The 16,892-nt window shown below is 47.1% G+C and overlaps 1 protein-coding gene across 2 annotated transcripts in view; it reads left to right on the forward strand.

The window, feature by feature from the left end:
* The first annotated feature begins 222 nt into the window (after window positions 1–222).
* Lrrc2 (leucine rich repeat containing 2) overlaps window positions 223–16,892 on the forward strand; it is a 34,237-nt gene continuing 17,567 nt past the window's right edge. The window contains exons 1-4 of one of the 2 annotated variants that reach the window (XM_052722247.1): window positions 223–805; window positions 4,460–4,606; window positions 8,116–8,323; window positions 13,695–13,851. In XM_052722247.1, coding sequence (XP_052578207.1) covers window positions 4,482–4,606; window positions 8,116–8,323; window positions 13,695–13,851 — 490 coding nt within the window. In that variant the 5' untranslated portion in view covers window positions 223–805; window positions 4,460–4,481. The remainder of the gene's footprint in view (window positions 806–4,459; window positions 4,607–8,115; window positions 8,324–13,694; window positions 13,852–16,892) is intronic. The other variant, XM_052722256.1, reaches the window with a different exon arrangement.

The raw sequence follows: 16,892 nt of genomic DNA on the forward strand, positions 1-16,892 counted from the left end.
CAAGCAAGCAAACAGACCAAAAAAAAAAAAAAAGATGAAATCAAGACTTTCAATGTATTGCTTCAAACATCGCAAAAAAAAAATTTACATAACCTTGATCCCTTCCTATGCGCTTTCTAATCATGTCTCGTGTTTGGCTCCTTGCCAAAACCGAGACCACAGAATGCTTACCCCTTAGCTCTGTTTTCTTCTGTTCGCGCAAGGCTTTCCCAGCTGGAAATCGCCAGCCCTCTGTGGAGGCGTTCAGGGGATTCTGCCTGCCGAGCTCGTTCAATAAGCCTGCTGTGCCCAGGTGCCAAGCCCTCCCCGACCAGATCTGTTTTGTCTCTTGCTAGGCTGAGTCACATAGAATAGATAGTTTATCAGCACATGTCCTCCAGATCATATTATCCGCTTACAAATATAGCCTGTTAGCGCACAGGCACGGTAGTCCTTCCGCTGGGGGTGTTGCTCTGAGAGTGTAAACAGCGCCGAAAGCGGATTACAGGGTGGCAGCCGCGGCCGGGGACTCTCAGCACCACCCGCACAGGGAAGGTGAGTGGCGGGTGGTCTCGGCCGCAGCGGCGGAGGGGTGTGAGCTAGCAGATGGGAGCGCCGGTCCTGCGACTGCGCGGAAGCTGAGTGGGGCGTCGCGGCTGCTTGGGGGGGACCCGCCACCGCGCCTGCGTTGTGGCTTTGGCTGGTGAGCTCCGGCCAGCAACCACCCAAGCACACGGAGGGGACCAGGCTTTAATCGGTGCTTAGTTCAAGAACCACAATTGAGTGGGGCGACAGAAATCACGTCGGGATGCACGGGTGCCCTCAGGTGGGCTCCAGTCGGGACAAGGTCCTCAGGAATCCTCCTGGTTCTTTCGGGAGGACCATCACGGTGCCCAAGACTGAGTTTCAAAGTGCTGTCCAGGGGGTGATAAATCATCTTTGTTTGTGCCCTCTTCTGGTCCTTGGAAAATATGCTTGACATCTAACTAGGAGGGAGGGTTGGGGGCGTGGTCCTTTCTTTCACAAAGCTTCCTGCGCCCCCTGGTGTGGGTGGGGCAGGGGTGGAGGCAAGGGAGGCAAAGTGATTGGAGACCCACGAGAGGATTGTCCAGCTCTGTTAACGGCCCAGGTGCAGCGGCGTCTCGGCTGAACAGTCACCAGGGCCTGGGGCGTCCTCCAGTCACCGGTCCGTAGAACCGCCTAACCGAGTCGAGTGGGGAAAAGTCCCCTGATGCCCACCGACCTCTGGTGTGTCAGTTTGGTTTCTTGTTTTTAAACAGGGTCTCATGTAGCCCAGGGTGGGGAAGGAACCTAAGGATTTTCTGCATGCCAGGCAAAAATTCTACTAACTGAGCCATACCTCAGCCCTCACCTCTTGTTGACATCTTACACTTAATTGATGACCAATGGTCTGTCTTGATTTCTTTTCTTTAATTAATTGACACCCCATCCCCATCCTTACTGGGTGACAGGCTCCATCCCCCCCCCCCCCCCCCCCCCCCCCCCCCCCCCCCGAGCCGAGCTGAGGACCGAACCCAGAGCCTTGCGCTTGAGCGCTCTACCACTGAGCTAAATCCCCAACCCCGACAGGATCCATCTTAAGCTGCACTTGATCCAGTGATCACAGGGTGCTCTCTCACCAAGCCTGGGAGCTGGGTGCTGTGGTTGTATCTTGTCCACATGAAAATCCAGCAGCTCTGTCCCCAGGGATTTGTAGCCAGTCAGCCAGGAGGCAGGGTTCCAGCTTGGGCCATCTGACTCAGCCCCTGTTCTCTTAATCCTTTCTGTACCCTCTGTCTCTCCTGACTTGAGCTTCTAGTTTAATAAATTACCCTAACAATAATCAAATGTCCCAAGGGAAACTCAGAGCAGGCAGCATAAAATGAAATTCAGTTTAGAATTCAGCTGAAGTTCAGTGGTGGCTGTTCTGACCTTACTTTAAACTTTAGCCCCTGGCTACCCCACTGTTCTATCAGAAAACCCATTCTGCCTTCCAGCTGTGGAGTGCACAGCTGTGGAGTGTACAGCTGTGGAGTGTAGGGCCCCCCAACCCCCACCCCACCCCCACCCAGAACCCTGGTCTCCTGAGCAGTTCCTATTGACTGTAGCCATTCCCTTGGAGGGAGCTGGACTGATGACATCTTCCCTTACAGGATACACCTAGAAGGAGCCCAGGGGAAGGCTGGGAACTTGACCCTCAGGTGTTAGGGCAGGAAGGGCAGGTGGGATGATGTTGTTAAGAGTTGTTAGGGGCAGAACCTGGGCGCCAGCTTCGGAACAAGCTAGGCCCAGCTGGCGTCCTTGATAGGCCAGATAAACAGACATCAGCACAGAGCGGAGAGCCGGGTGTATTCAGTGTGGCTGTATTGGAAATGGAACAAAGAGGCTTAGAGGACCCGGTCCGCCTTCACAGTCCTGGCATGGGGTTAGAGTTTAAACAGAAGGTAAGAGACACTGCACAGCTAAACTGTCCTGGTCATGTGACCCTGCCCATCACCTGGGCTCCAATCTCTGCTGCAACATGATCTGACCAGTGGCCAGAACTGTGAAATCTTCTGAGATACAAGTTTCTCCTTTTTGAGATACAAAGAAAGGCTAGCTGAGGTTTCAGCCTTTTCTTTCTCCCAGTGTGAGGTTATTGGGGGAAATTCCAATTTTAGGGAGCAGGTCAGCTGTCTCAATAGTATGATAGTCAAAGGTAAGAGGCAAAAGTATCCCTTTAGGATATCTTCATTGCAGTCAGATGGTCATAGCGAGCCAGGTCCGTCCCTCCGTAGCATCCAAGTGTTCCCTGGCACCTGCTTTCTCTCTCCTTCCTTTGTTCTTGCCTCTCCCTGTACCCATAACGGGAGTATCAAAATGGCGCAGCATCAGTATGGGAGACTTTGCTGGGTCGCTTCCAAGCTCCTCCAGATCTTTCCCATGATGCTCAGAGCTGTCAACTTGGTACCCACTCCACACCTCCAGCCCCCTAAGCCCTTGACGGCCTAGCTTATCAGTTGACAAGGGAGAGGACTAGGTGACCTGAATGTTCCCCTCCAATCCCCTGGCATATGACTGAGTGGACACAAGAGCTCTGATGCCAGGGGACACATTTTTCCAGTCATGCCCTTGGCTCCAGGAAGCCAATGCCTTTGTAAAGCGGTTCTGCCATAACTGAGCTGAGGTGGGGGGGGGGCATGGAAAGTTTGCAACTAAACCTGCATTGATGGCTGTGCCCCCTGTCACTCCCAGCGCCGCTCCCTACCCAACTTGCCAGTTCTCCACACTCTCTGCAAGGCTTCCCTCCTCTTGTGGCTCCATGACAGTTGGTTGAGCCTCAGATATCTGATTCTCTGATTCAAATGCTGAGCCGAAATATGTCCCTGCATGCAGACGTTTGGTGTTCTCCCTGGTAGCCTGTGGACTGATGTGGGAGGTGTGGAAGGGACCTCAGTCTTCTTTCTGTTTTTCTGGCTTCCATGGGCACTACACGCACATGACACACAGATGTAGATACAGGTAAAACACTCACACACAGAAAAACAGTACATTCAGTTTAAAAGTCTGACCTGTCGCTCCAGCCCTGTGCCATTTCTCACCCACTCTGCACCTCCACCCTAGTAAACTGCTCCTCAGTTTCTCACTCCGTAGATGCAGTCAGCTTTACTTGGGCATGTTGGTTGATTTTTAAAAAATTTTATTTCAATTTAAGATGTTATTCGTTATTGTTTTTGTTGTTGTTACAGTGTGTGTGTGTGTGTGTGTGTGTGTGTGTGTGTGTGTGTGTGTGTGTGTACAAGTCACATGTGTGCCATGCCATGAGTCTGAAGGTCAGAGAACAAGTTTTGGGGAGTTGGTGTTGAGCCATGGACCCTTTGGGGTGGAAGAATATAATAAAGGTTTTACGTTGTTTTTGTTCTTAATGGCTTTTTGCCCCAACAGTAACTTCCTATTTCTTGAAATGTAGATCATTCCTCCTTGTCTTCGTAGCATCTCCCTGTACCTGTCACATAAGAAATAGAGGTGACTGAGGTACTACTCACTCTTACCCCAGTCAGTCAATAATTCAGTTATTTCTTTAGAGAAATTGAACTTCTATAGAGGATCTGAGTTTGGTTCCCACATACCCATATCAGGTGTCTCACAACCATCTGAAACTCTGGCTCCAGGGCAACACAAAGTTTCTGGCTTCCCTGGATACTAGCACATATCTACATGCACACACACACACACACACACACACACACACACACACACCATACATATACACTTTTTTTTGTTTTTTGTTTTTTTTGAGACAGTGTTTCTCTGTATAGCTTTGGTGCCTGTCCTGGATCTCGCTCTGTAGACCAGGCTGGCCTTGAACTCACAGAGATCCACCTGCCTCTGCTTCCTGAGTGCTGGGATTAAGTGTTTGTTACCAGACCCGGCTTGTGCGCATTTGTTTGACAAAACACAGTCTATGTGCATATGAAGCTGACATATGTATTTTTTATAGGTAATTTTATGCTGCTCCCCAAATGGGACACAAAGTGGTGGTGTTTGACATTTCTGTCGTCAGAGCCTTGTGGGAAACTCGTGTCAAGAAGCACAGAGCATGGCAGAAGAAGGAGGCTGAGAGGCTGGAGAAGAGCGCACTGGAGAAGTACATTTTGGTGCCTGTTATTCCAGCTTGGTGGGAGTGGGGACTCAGGCAGGGTGCTGGTTGCCGGGGAGGAAGGAACTCTTCCCTCTGTCCTCCCCAGAGGAAGAGGAGGATTTCTCACTGTCAGGGCCACTTTCCCCCACAGACTTCATAACCCGTGTGGTGCTGTACTCCATCCCTTTAACGGTGACACCCAAAGCTGTGAGGAGTTACGTGATGTCCAGACACTGTAGGCACAAGGAGGACAGAGATGGCACAGACATCCCTCTATGCCCAACCCCATAGAGGCTACTCGCTGCCCTTCACTGAACTCACTAGACCTCCTGGTGCTCCTTTGTTCACGCATTTTGTCCATCTACTTGAACTTGAAATGATGCAGCCTGACTCTCAGAAATGCATGAAATGGGAGTAAAAGAGTTCTCTTGATGGCTCAGCAGTTAAGAACACTTGCTGCTCTTGTGGAGGACCAGAGTTTGACTCACAGCCACCTATAGCTCCAGCTCCAGGGTGTGTGATGATGTCCTCTGGCCTCTGTGGGCACTGTATACACCTGGTGCACATAGAGACAAGTAGACACACACACACACACACACACACACACACACACACACACACACACCACTAAGTTGCAGAGCTGGAGAGATGACTCAGCAATTAAGAGTGCTTGCTGCTCTCCTAGGGGACCTGAGGTCAGGTCCCAGCACCCAGGTCGACCTGCTCATAACCTCCTGTAACCTAGCTCCAGGGAATCCAAAGCCTTCATCCTTGGATACTCATATGCAAACATGGCATATACACATGCGTGTACAGGTACACACACACACACACACACACACACACACACACACAACAATAAACTCTAAAAAACAAACAAAAACAATACCACAAAACACACTAAGTTGAGGTCATGCTTCAAAAAACTCTATGGTAAATGTGAGCATACAATCATACGAACACTGTCCAACATAACACAAGGATGGTAAGCCAAGAAGGCTGTAGACTCAGGAGGCTTTACATACGTCTATAACTTTTATTCTCTGTGAAGAAACCAAAACCAGAATTCTTTTTTTTTTAAGATTTTTATTATCTATTTATGTATATGAGTGCTTTATCTGAATGTACAACTTTATGCCAGAAGAGGGCATGAGATCCCACTAGAGATGGTTGTGAGCCATTATGTGGTTGCTGGGAGTTGAACTTAGGACCTCTGGAAGAGCAGGCAATGCTCTTAACCACTGATCCATCTCTCTAGCCCCAAAACCAAATTCTTGAGGGGTACATTGTGGTTAAAGGCTAAATGGGATTCCAATTGGCTAACTCATCTCAAAGGCAGTTCCTGACCCTACATCCAATTGGGAAATGGTGGTGTATTTGTATTAGCTTTGTTTAGTTGTTTTGTTTTTGTTCTTCAAGACAGGGTTTCTCGGTGTAGTCCTAACTGCCCTGGAACTTGCTCTGTAGACTAGGCTGGCCTTGAACTCATAGAGACCCACCTGCTTCTGCCTCCCAAGTGCTGGGATTAAAGACTTTCACCACCACGACCCAGCTATTTGTTAGCTTTAAGTTAGCAATGAAAGGTGTGAAGTCTCAGTGGTAGAGCGCTAGCGCAAGGCCCTGGGTTTGGTCCTCAGCTCCGGGGGGAAAAAAAAAGAAAGAAAGAAAAAGGTGTAAAGTGTGACTCAGTCAATCAATTTATCTATAATCTATTTTTAAAAAATAATTTATAATTTTACCTTTTTATTTTATGTGCATTGGTGTTTTGCCTTCGTGTATATCTGTGTGAGGGTGTTAGATCTTGGAGTTACAGACAGTTGTGAGCTGCCATGTGGGTGCTGGGAATTGAACCCGGGTCCTCTGGAAGAGCAGGTAATACTCTTAACTGCTGAGCCATCTCTCCAGCCCCCTACAATATTTTTTTTTTTTTAATAATTTGTTGTATGCACTCATGAGTACTCCTGCCACTGTACACCCGTGGAGGTCAGAAGATAACTTATATGAGTCAATTCCCTCTTCCATGAGGGTTCTGCGGGGTCAAACTTAGGTCATTAGGCTTGGCAGTGAGTGTCTTCACTGCTAAATCATCTTAGCATCACTTGCCTTCAGACCAAATCAGCCTGAGTAACCCAGGGTGGTCTTGAACTTGTGTAACAAGAATGAGCTTGAACTTTTTTTGTTTTGTTGTTTTGCTTTCAAGACAGGGTTTCTCTGTGTAGCCCTGGCCGTCCTGGAACTTGTTTTGTAGACCAGGCTGGCCTTGAACTCATAGAGATCCTCCTGCCTCTGCCTCCTGAGAGCTGGGATTAAAGCCACCACTGCCACCGCTGCCACCACCACCTGGCTGAGCTTGAACTTCTAATTGTCCTGCCGGCACCTCCCGGTGCTGGGATTACAGGCTGTATTTATATGGGTTTGTAATTTGTGATATAGGAAAGATACAGTGTAATCTTCACACTATGTTTCCTGGATCTGCCTTCTAATTTGGTTTCAGAAGCACAAAAAGCTGAGGCAGGGGGATGTCTTAGCAGGAGGAGGCCTTTACTGCTGTGTCTGTGGATCTGAGTTTGTTTTCTGGGACCTGAGTGATGGAAGAGAAATGACATTTTCAGATGTCCTCTGGCCAACTGTGTTTCAGAGGCTGGCCTTGAACTCCTGGCCCTGCTTCTACCTCTCAGGTGCTGGGACTACCGGCCTGTACCAGCACATGGAGCCCTGCTGGGTGCCTTTCCCCAGAGTGCTTCTTCCTGTGATTGAAACTTTGGAGCTGTATTAATTATTAAGTGTTCCTGATCCCTTAGTCTAATGCCAAGCATGAAACCTCCACGATATCTAACGTGGTTTCTTGTCAGCAAAAAGTTGTACCAGAAGGTGATGTTTACAGAGCAAGGCAGCAGCACATGCAAAGCTGCCTAGTGAGTTCGAGGCCAGGCTGGGCTATAGGAGACTCTGCCTTAATAAAACAGACAAAAAGAAGGCGACACTTGCAGATAGAGCTGGGGACCTGCTACAGAAATGTGGGGATGTGGTGTCAAAAGCAGACACTGTAATATAGGGTTTTTTTGTTTTGTTTTGTTTTGTTTTTTGTTTTTTCGAGACAGGGTTTCTCTGTGTAGCTTTGCGCCTTTCCTGGAACTCACTTTGGTAGCCCAGGCTGGCCTCAAACTCACAGAGATCCGCCTGCCTCTGCCTCCCAAGTGCTGGGATTAAAGGCGTGTGCCACCCCCGCCTGGCTGTAATATAGTTTTAAAGGAAACCACGCTTAAGCGAATGTGTCGATAATTTTGGTAGGAGGTTTAGCCAAAGATTCCATCTAATTCAGCTCATCTTTTTTAGTTGTGGGAATTAGTGATTCACAGAAGGGTCTCAGTGTTCCCAGCATTCCTGGCGGCAGGAAAGTAAGATCAGGACAGGCCTTTGGCAGCCAACAGTGGGAAACCAGGTTCCAGGGAAGTGGAGGACCAAGCCTGCTTGTTCTCCAGGGGAAATAACAAGTCTTCTGCTTCCTGTCTTAGGATAAAGGAAGAGTGGGACTTTGTGGCTGAGTGCAGGAGGAAGGGCGTGCCCCAGGCACAGTACTGCAAGAATGGCTTCGTGGATACCAGTGCAAGGCTCCTGGAAAAGATGGAGAGGAACTCCGTCACCAGGCAGAGTGCATGGGTCAAGGACAGAGGCAAACGGAGCAATCCATTTGTGTTTGAACTTTCAGGGGCACAGTGGAAGGTGAGTGTCTGTCTGTCTGTACAAAGTAGGCACTCAGGGTTATGTTATTGCTGAGGTTGAGCCTTAACTTTGGCCAAATGAATGCTCTGGTCTGTGGAGGGCTTTCCAGTGGATGTGAAAGAGCCTATCCTCTACTCTGAGCTGGGCCCTCCCGTCCTTTCGCTGTTGTTTGAGACTGGATACAGTGTAGCCCAGGCTGGCCTTGAACTTGCTGTATTGCTGAGGATGGCTTCAGTCTGACCTTCTGGATCGTACTGCCTCTGTCTCCCAAGTGCAGGGATTCCAGGCATGCACCGCACTTGAGACTCAGAGGTCATCTTTTAGAAGCCATGTGACCTGAAGCAGCAGCTTACTTCATTTGTATGCATTTAAAAAAATGTGTTCTTTTTTTTTTTTAACTGCTGGGGATTGAGTCCATGGCTTCGCGCATGTGGAAAGAGCCCTGGGCTGTGGTGAGAATGAACCAAGTGAACATTCTGTGAGCCATAGTTCCCTCAGAATGAGATTGTTCCATAAAGCCTCCTTGCTCTTTCTTTTTTGCATTTCTAACGAAAGCTTTTCGGGTGCCTGCCCGGAAAAACTTTCTCCCAGAGTCCATGAAAGAATCTACAACCAGCTAGGAATCTAATCTGAGGGATCTCAAATGAGTCTACGCACGCCATGCTCTTTCAGTCCATCCCCTTTACTGTTCTGAGTAAGCTTCTGATCTCTGCTGTTCTCTCCTGGTTCTCCTGCTTCTCTGAGCCTACAGCTTCTTTTCAGCTCTCATTCTTAGCTCCTCTCTTGCCTGACTCCTTACATTTCTAACAGGAGACTCCTCGAAATCCTGAGAAAAGTTTCCAAACCCTCAAGGTCATAGCACATTCCTAGAATAGATGATGAGGAGCAGAGCCATTACCATGGTAATGCAAAGTTCCAAGGTCTCAGGACCAGAGGGAGGGGGCACAGTGCCCAGTGCGACAAACTCTGAGACATAGCTTTTTATCAGCAGACTTGGCAAGCGAAGAATTGGCAGGCTTTTCTTAGGGTGTTTTGTGTTGGTAACCTTGGTGAGACACCTGGGACTCTGACCTTGTGCATAACTGTAAAGTTTTAAACTTATGATCTGTTTACAAAAGCCTCTAGTCTAGTTTGAACTTGCTCTGAGGTAAAAATGAACTAAATGTTAGACTGAGGAGAGATTATTATTTTCTGTGTTAGTTTGAGCAAGAGGAACAAAGTAGACTCCAACTGTCCACAGACTATGGGACAATGGATCTGGCTACGAAGCATCTCCTAGTATATTTTCTGTATATCAAAATTGTACAGCCAGTGGAAAGTCTTCTTCCTGACCACCCACAGATATGTGTGTGCCCATAAGATTGAGATGCAATCATGACATTACATATACACATTTCATGAAAATGCATGGTAATGGGGAGATATCATAGCTGTAACTGCATGAGAAGTTTACAACAAGAAACAGCCGATTCATTCAAAAGGCAATAACTCCAACATACCTTGAATGATGGCTTAGTCCTTTACCAGAACCTTGGTTCTGATAGGTTGACCTTTTGAACACTAGTTGTCAACCGCTGTATACTCCCATGGCCTTTTGCTATGAGCAGCTCTCAATACATTTCCATCATTTAGATCAGTAGGTATACAGATAGTGCCTATTTACTGAGCTCAGGTTATCAGGCTCGGTTGCAAGTACTTGTACTCAGTGAACCACCTTGGTGAATCAGAATGCGTGTGTGCGTGTGCGTGTGCGTGTGTGTGCGTGTGCGCGTGCGTGCGTGCGTGCGTGTGTGTGTGTGTGTGTGTGTGTGTGTGTGTGTGTGTGTGTATACATGTGGAGGTTAGAGGACAACTTTGGGGAGTTGGTTCTCACCTTCCCCCATGTGGGTCCCAGGGATTGGATTCTGGTTGTTAGGCTTGGTGGCAAGCACCTTTACTTGGTAAGCCATTCTACTGGCCCTCTACTTTATTATTATTGTTGTTGTTTTGAGACAGGGTCTCACTATGTAACTTTGGCCAAACTGGAACTTGCTCTGTAGGCCAGGCTGGCCTCACACGATCTGAGAGATCCACCTGCCTCTGCCTCCTGAGCACTAGGATTGAAGATGTGCACCACCACACCCAGCTCACTTTATTTTTTTGAGTCAAGGTTTCTTACTGAATTGGAAAATCACCTTTAAAAAATTGTTTTGAAATTTTACTTTTTATTTTATGTGTATGGGTGTTCTGTCTGCATGTATGTCTGTGTACCACATGTGTGTCTAGTGCCTATAGAGGCAAGAAAAAGATGTCAGATCCTTTGGAACTAGAGTTACAGACTGCTATGAGCAACTGTGTGGATGCTGGGAACTGAACCCAGGTGTTCTGCAAGAAAAGTTAGTGCTTATAACAGCTGAACCAGCTGTCCATTTCTAGAAAGCCGTCTTTTACTGCCAGGGCTGGCCAGCCCCCAGGAACTGCCGTCTCCATGGGAGATACAGACATATGTGGGGGCTGCACTCACTCTTGCTTTCACAGCAAGTGCTCTTGCCCCCAAGCCGTCACCCTGACCCACTTCTTGTCTTTTGGTGAAAGACCATTGGTATATCATTCTCATGTGCTGTCAGCAGACACAGCCCTGGCCACATATCCACATCAGGGGAGTCTCTGTCTGGTATGTATATGGGTACAGTGTGTGTGTGTGTGTGTGTGTGTGTGTGTGTGTGTGTGTGTGTGTGACAAAGGTCAACCTAGGGCATCTTCCTCAGTTGCTCTCCACCTTGTTTTTTGAGATAGGATTTCTCACTTTTACTTAGAACTTGCCCATTGGACCAGGTTGGCAAGCCAGTGAGGTTCCCAGGATCTACCCACCACCTCTACCTTTCCAAGGCTGGGATTAAAGACATGAGCCACCACACTTGACATTAAAGTGGGTTCTGGGGAGCAAACTCAGGTCCCCAAGCTTGTAAGGTAAGCATTTTCCCAACTGAGCCATCTTCCCAGCCTCTAGCTTTCTTTCAAATACACCTTGGTGATAATGCCCACTTTACCTGTCTCACAGTCTTTAATGACGTAATACCTGAGTGTAAGGACGTTCGTAGGTAAAGCTTGACCACACACAGCAGCGGTGATCGTGAGGTCAGTTAGAAGCATAGAGCTGCCACTCTCCCTACAGTGCTGTACCACACATTGCTGATGGGAAGGAACATTATGTTCACCTTCATGATGTCGGGGACCCTTGTCTCTCCCTTTACTGCCAAGTACCTCCTGCGTAGCTTGGGCTTGGTGGTTTGGATTTCTTCAGTGGGACAAGCTGCTGCTCAGAAGTCTTTAGCGCCTTTCCATACCATTATGTTCTTAGCCCAGCACACTTGAACTAGAGAGGCTGTGGCTGCCACTGCCCTCATCATTCTTCCTTCAGAAGCTAAAGCCAGGTGTAGTGGTATTTGTCCTGCCCATGACCTTGGGTTATAGGGCCTGAAGGAGGCAGTGCTTCCTGCCTTTGTACCGGCCTCTTAAAAGGAGCAGGAAGAAGGGTAGGCCCTATAGCCCAAGGTTATGGATGGAGCAAATACCACTACATCCAGGGATACAGTGCAGCTGAAAGAAGGTGGAGGCTGGGTTGGAACGGGTTTACTGCACACTGTCTGTCTTTCAGAAGCTCTTTCTTCTATTAGAGACTCATAAACATAAAAGTACTTGAGGGTTTGGTATGGAAAACTCACTCTGTAGACCAGGCTGGCCTCAAACTCACAGAGATCCACCTGCCTCTCCTGAGTGCTGGGACTAAAGGTGTGTGGCACCACCACCCGGTTCAAATAGTTCTAAAAGCAACTACAGAGTAATAGAGTATAAATGTCTAAAACAACCAGGTGTGCCCAACCTGCTCCCTGCAGGCCAAATGCATCCCGGGATGGCTATCGATGCAGACCAACAATACATAATCATAAGCTTATTGAAAATATGGGATTTTTTTGCAGGTTTTTAAACTCAATTTGTGCAGTTCTCAAGAATGAGCTTTGTAGATGTCAATGTCTGTCATGATGTCAAAGTTTGTACATGCCAACATGGAATATATAGGACAGATTTTATTTTATTTTATTTTTTTTTTTTTAAAGGTTTATTTATTTATTATGTATACAGTGTTCTGTCTGCATGCATGCATGCATGCCAGAAGAGGGCACCAGATCTCATTACAGATGGTTGTGAGCCACCATGTGGATGCTGGGAATTGAACTCAGGACCTCTGGAAGAGCAGCCAGTGCTCTTAACCATCTGAGCCATCTCTCCAGCCCCCAGATTTTATTTTTAGAAGATGTTAAATGTATGCTGTTGATAAATATTGTGAAACTGGTCATCTGTGTTCACTAGGCTTTACACACACACACACATATAAACTATTAACTACATGAATTATATATGAGGTGTGTGTGTATGTGTGTATGTGAGTATGTGTGTGTACGTGTGTGTACCTATGCTTGTATAAGCTCAGAGGCCAGAGAAGTATGTTGTGTGTCCTGCTCAATCACTCTTTCCCTTATTCTGATAACTGTACATGTTAAATAGTTAATATAGTTAATTATATTTGGAGACAGGCTCTTGCTAAGTTGTCAAGGCTGACCTTGAACTTGTGATACTTCTGCCTTATCCTCCCAAACAGATGGACTTCCAGGTCTGCACCACTAGGCCTGGCTAGGATTTGATTTTATTGTCACAAATCTGAAATGAAGCTGCTCTGCTATTGTGAAATTAATGACAATCACCATGGTGATATTTTATTTATGCATCCCAATAAAGTTTATCTGAGGATCAGAGGAAAAAGCCAGACACTATATTAAACATAGAAGTCAAGCAATGGTAGCACATACCTTTAATCCTATCTTTTGGGAGGCAGGGATCTGTCTGGATCTCTGTGAGTTCAAGGTCACACTGGGAACAGCCAGGCATAGTAGCAACACCTTAAATTCCAACACTAGTTAACCATAAAGGTTTGGAGGTCTGTACAGACAGACAGGAAATGACAGAGCTAGGCAGGAAGAGGAAGTGATGTAGCTGGACAGAGAGAGCAAATGAGATGGCAGAACAGAAAGACTTATAGGCGTGGGTATACTGGAAATAAGGGGTCTCCTTGGAAGCTGAGGTGTTGGTGAAGTGAGATTGGCTTGTGGTTCTTCCTATCCTCTGATCTCTCAGGTTTTAACCCCGATATCTGGCTCCGGGTTTTTTATTTAATAAGACTATTTAACAATTCGTCTACACATCACCACTGGCTTCTGCAGAAATGGCCCCATGCTCTCACATGCCTTTTATATTTTGAATAAATCCTTGGTCTGTTGAGGCTTGGTGACCACTGAGGAACTGCCTCTGACTAACGCTGTTCATTCTGTTTCAGGAGCTGCCTGATTCGCTGAAGGAGCAGACACACCTCAAAGAATGGCACATTCACAGCACCCTGATTCAGATCATTCCTACATACATCGAGCTGTTTCAAGCAATGAGAATTCTGGATTTGCCGAAAAACCAAATCACGAGTCTTCCAGCTGAAATTGGTAGGTTCCTGGCAGGACTCTTCAGCCCCTGTGTGGTGAGCAGGCAGGTGTAGGGCAGGTGGCACAGTGCGAACACCCCATTTCCTCCTCCTCCTGCTCCTGGATGTCCTCAGCTACTTCCCTGTTCCCAGAGCCACGGTCAGTGTCCCCTTTGGGACACGAAATCTGCCTGCAAGACTTAGTAGTGATAGAAATTTCACAGTTGCTTAGAAACCTGAAGGCATGTGAGTGGGCAACACTTTAAGAACTTTCTGAGCCAGGAAGTCGTGGTACATACTTTTAATCCCAGCACTCAGGAGGCAGAGGAAGGTGGATCTCTGTGAGTTCAAGGCTAGCCTGGTCTATAAAGCGAGTTCCAGGACAGCTAGAGCTGTTACACAGAGAAACCCTGTCTCAAAAAACAAAAAACAAAAAACAAAAAAAAATTTATTTATTTATTTATTTATTTATTTATTTTTTTTGCTGGGTGTGGTGGTACACTCCTTTAATCCCAGCACTTGAGCTACAGAGTAAAGACACGCTAATAACAAGATTATTGTCAGGTTAGAATAAAATATATTGATAAGTTTAGCTTAGCTTCTGTTGTTTTGATTAATCCACATTTAATAATTCTTGGTCATTTCATTGTCTGGTTGCATCATCTTAAAATGAAGATGACAATGATTACCGATGTCTTTCTTTCTCTTGGGGTCTGAGGAACTAGCACGCATGTGTCCAACTTGTGGCCTCTGGGCTACACCAGGCCCAGAGAAGCTATGAATGTGGCCCAACACAGAATCAAAAACTTACTTAAAACACTATGAGATTTTGTTGCTTAATTTCAGTGCTTGACTCTTGAGCTTTGCAGATGACAATGCCGTGTCACAATGTCAAAAGTCTGACCATGCCTGGTACAGGCTGAATAGGGTTCCACGTTCACATGTCCTAGGACACTGGATGGGAACAGTTATTGGACAGTTTGTCAGAGTCCTTTTCTGGCCTGTTACTCCTAGTGTGGCAAGACTAGGTGCTCTGGTAAGATGGGTCAACAGGTAAAGGTGCTTGCCCCCAAGACTGGCAACTGGCTTCAGTCTGCAGTACCTGTTATGATATACTGCACAGTGGACTCTGAGGGTACCCTGCCTGTGCAGGGAAACATGTCGGCATCTGGGCAGATGCAGTGGTGGGCTGGCAGGTGACCCATGCCATGTGGGCATGGTGGCAGGACAGAGGTAGACAGTCATTTACAATCCAGACACTGCATCCACACGGAAATGGTTTATTATAAAAGAGAGATGAAGAGAAAGATAGTAAAGAGGAAGAGAAGAGAGAGGGAGAGGGAGGGAGAGAAAGAGAGGAAGGGGGGGTGTCAAGGGTGCACACCTTGTGGGAGGAAAGGCAGAAGAGAGAGAGGAAGGAAAGGGGTTTTTCCTTAAAATGAGCCTTTTACGTCAGGATGCCGGGTAGCTCCAAGGGGCAGATCAGAATACTGACACTGGTTTCCAAGGGTTGAGTCATCACACACCATCAGATCTGAGAAGGATAAATTTAAGAAGTGAGACAGCTTTCCAGCTACCTAGGCAGCAATCCCAAGTCTCTCCATGGTTGTTGGGGGGACAGAAGCCCCAACGGTAGCACTTGTTCAGCTGATAGGCCCAGGAGATCTGACAGATTTTTTTCTGTGGAGTAGAAATTTGGAGAGGTCATCCTACCTGTCTTGGCAGAGAGGACAACCGATCCCTGTTGCTCCTCTTATTTACAGTCTGGACAGGATCTCAGCTTTTCGCTGTGTGTCCAACCTTGCCATGAGTTTCCGGGTAGAAGTTCTGCGGCCATCTGTCTTCTTGGAGGAGATACAGGATGCTGCCAAGAGCTGACATGTCTCTCTGTCATCAAAAGCTTTTATATTAAATGCCATATTTTCAGATCTCTACAGGTGTTTGAGGACTGGGGGAACAAAATCTGTTAGATGTATAACCTAGACACTGCATCCATGTGGAAATGGTTTATTATACTATAGAGACAAGGAGACAGAAAGATAAGAAGGAGAGAGAGGAAAAGAAGAGAAGGAAAGCAGAGGTGTGCGTACCTCATGGCAGGGAAGAAAAAGAGTGGAAGAGAGAGAGCAAGGGGAGGGGTTTTTCCTTAAAATGAGGCTTTTATGTCAGGACGCAGGGCAGCGCCAAGGGGCAGGTCAGAATACTAACAGTACCCACTTGGTGGAAGGAGAGAACTGACTTCTGCAAGTTGTCCTCTGGCTTCCACATACCTGCTGGTCCTCCTGCCTCAGCCTCCTAAGTACTGAGATTGCCAGCAGGCACCGCCACACCTGAGTTAGGCACTGGTGTTTAAAAACTCCCTACAAAGACCGGAAGTAGTGGTGTACGCCTTTAAACCCTGCACTTGGGAGGCAGAGGCAGGCCTGGTCTACAGCCTGGTCTACAGAGTGAGTTCCAGGACAGCCAGGGCTACACAGAGAAACCCTGTCTTACAAAACCAAAACCAAACAAACACCCAATTCTCTACCAGACTCTCATGTGCAGGCAGCACTGGAGGGCTCTGACAAAGGAGTGCAGGAGGAGAAGAGAGCCCCAGTCCAGGGCAACTTGGGAGGCCCCTGTGTGAGTTGGGGCAATCACTCAGACAGCCTGTTTTCCTATTTCCTTATCTGTAGCATGGAGATCATCATGTCCTTGATTCACTTGGTTGTTATAAGGCTGGTAGATTGTATTGACTGTCTCACTTATAAAGTGGCAGGAGATGTGAGGATTGAGTGGCTTCTGCAGAAGTAAACTGTCAGTTTTGGTTTACTAATTTAAAATTAGCTTAAGAATGGTAAAGTATCCGATTCCTTAGGATGTGTGTGATGGGATTTTTCGAATATTATTATGTATTTATTATTGCACTAGTTTTTAGGTTGCAGCCGGTTGTATATATTGTCAAGCAAGAATCAGAACTAAGGAACTGGAAGATGACTCAGCAGCTAATGCTCACTGTTCTTGCAGGGGCCCCAGGCTCTTGCAGCACCCATGTGGCAGATCACAACTGCCTGTAACTCCAGT

The sequence above is a fragment of the Peromyscus californicus genome, unplaced genomic scaffold (assembly GCF_007827085.1).
Source record: "Peromyscus californicus insignis strain IS unplaced genomic scaffold, ASM782708v3 Scaffold_11__1_contigs__length_118956290, whole genome shotgun sequence".
NCBI lineage: Eukaryota > Metazoa > Chordata > Mammalia > Rodentia > Cricetidae > Peromyscus > Peromyscus californicus.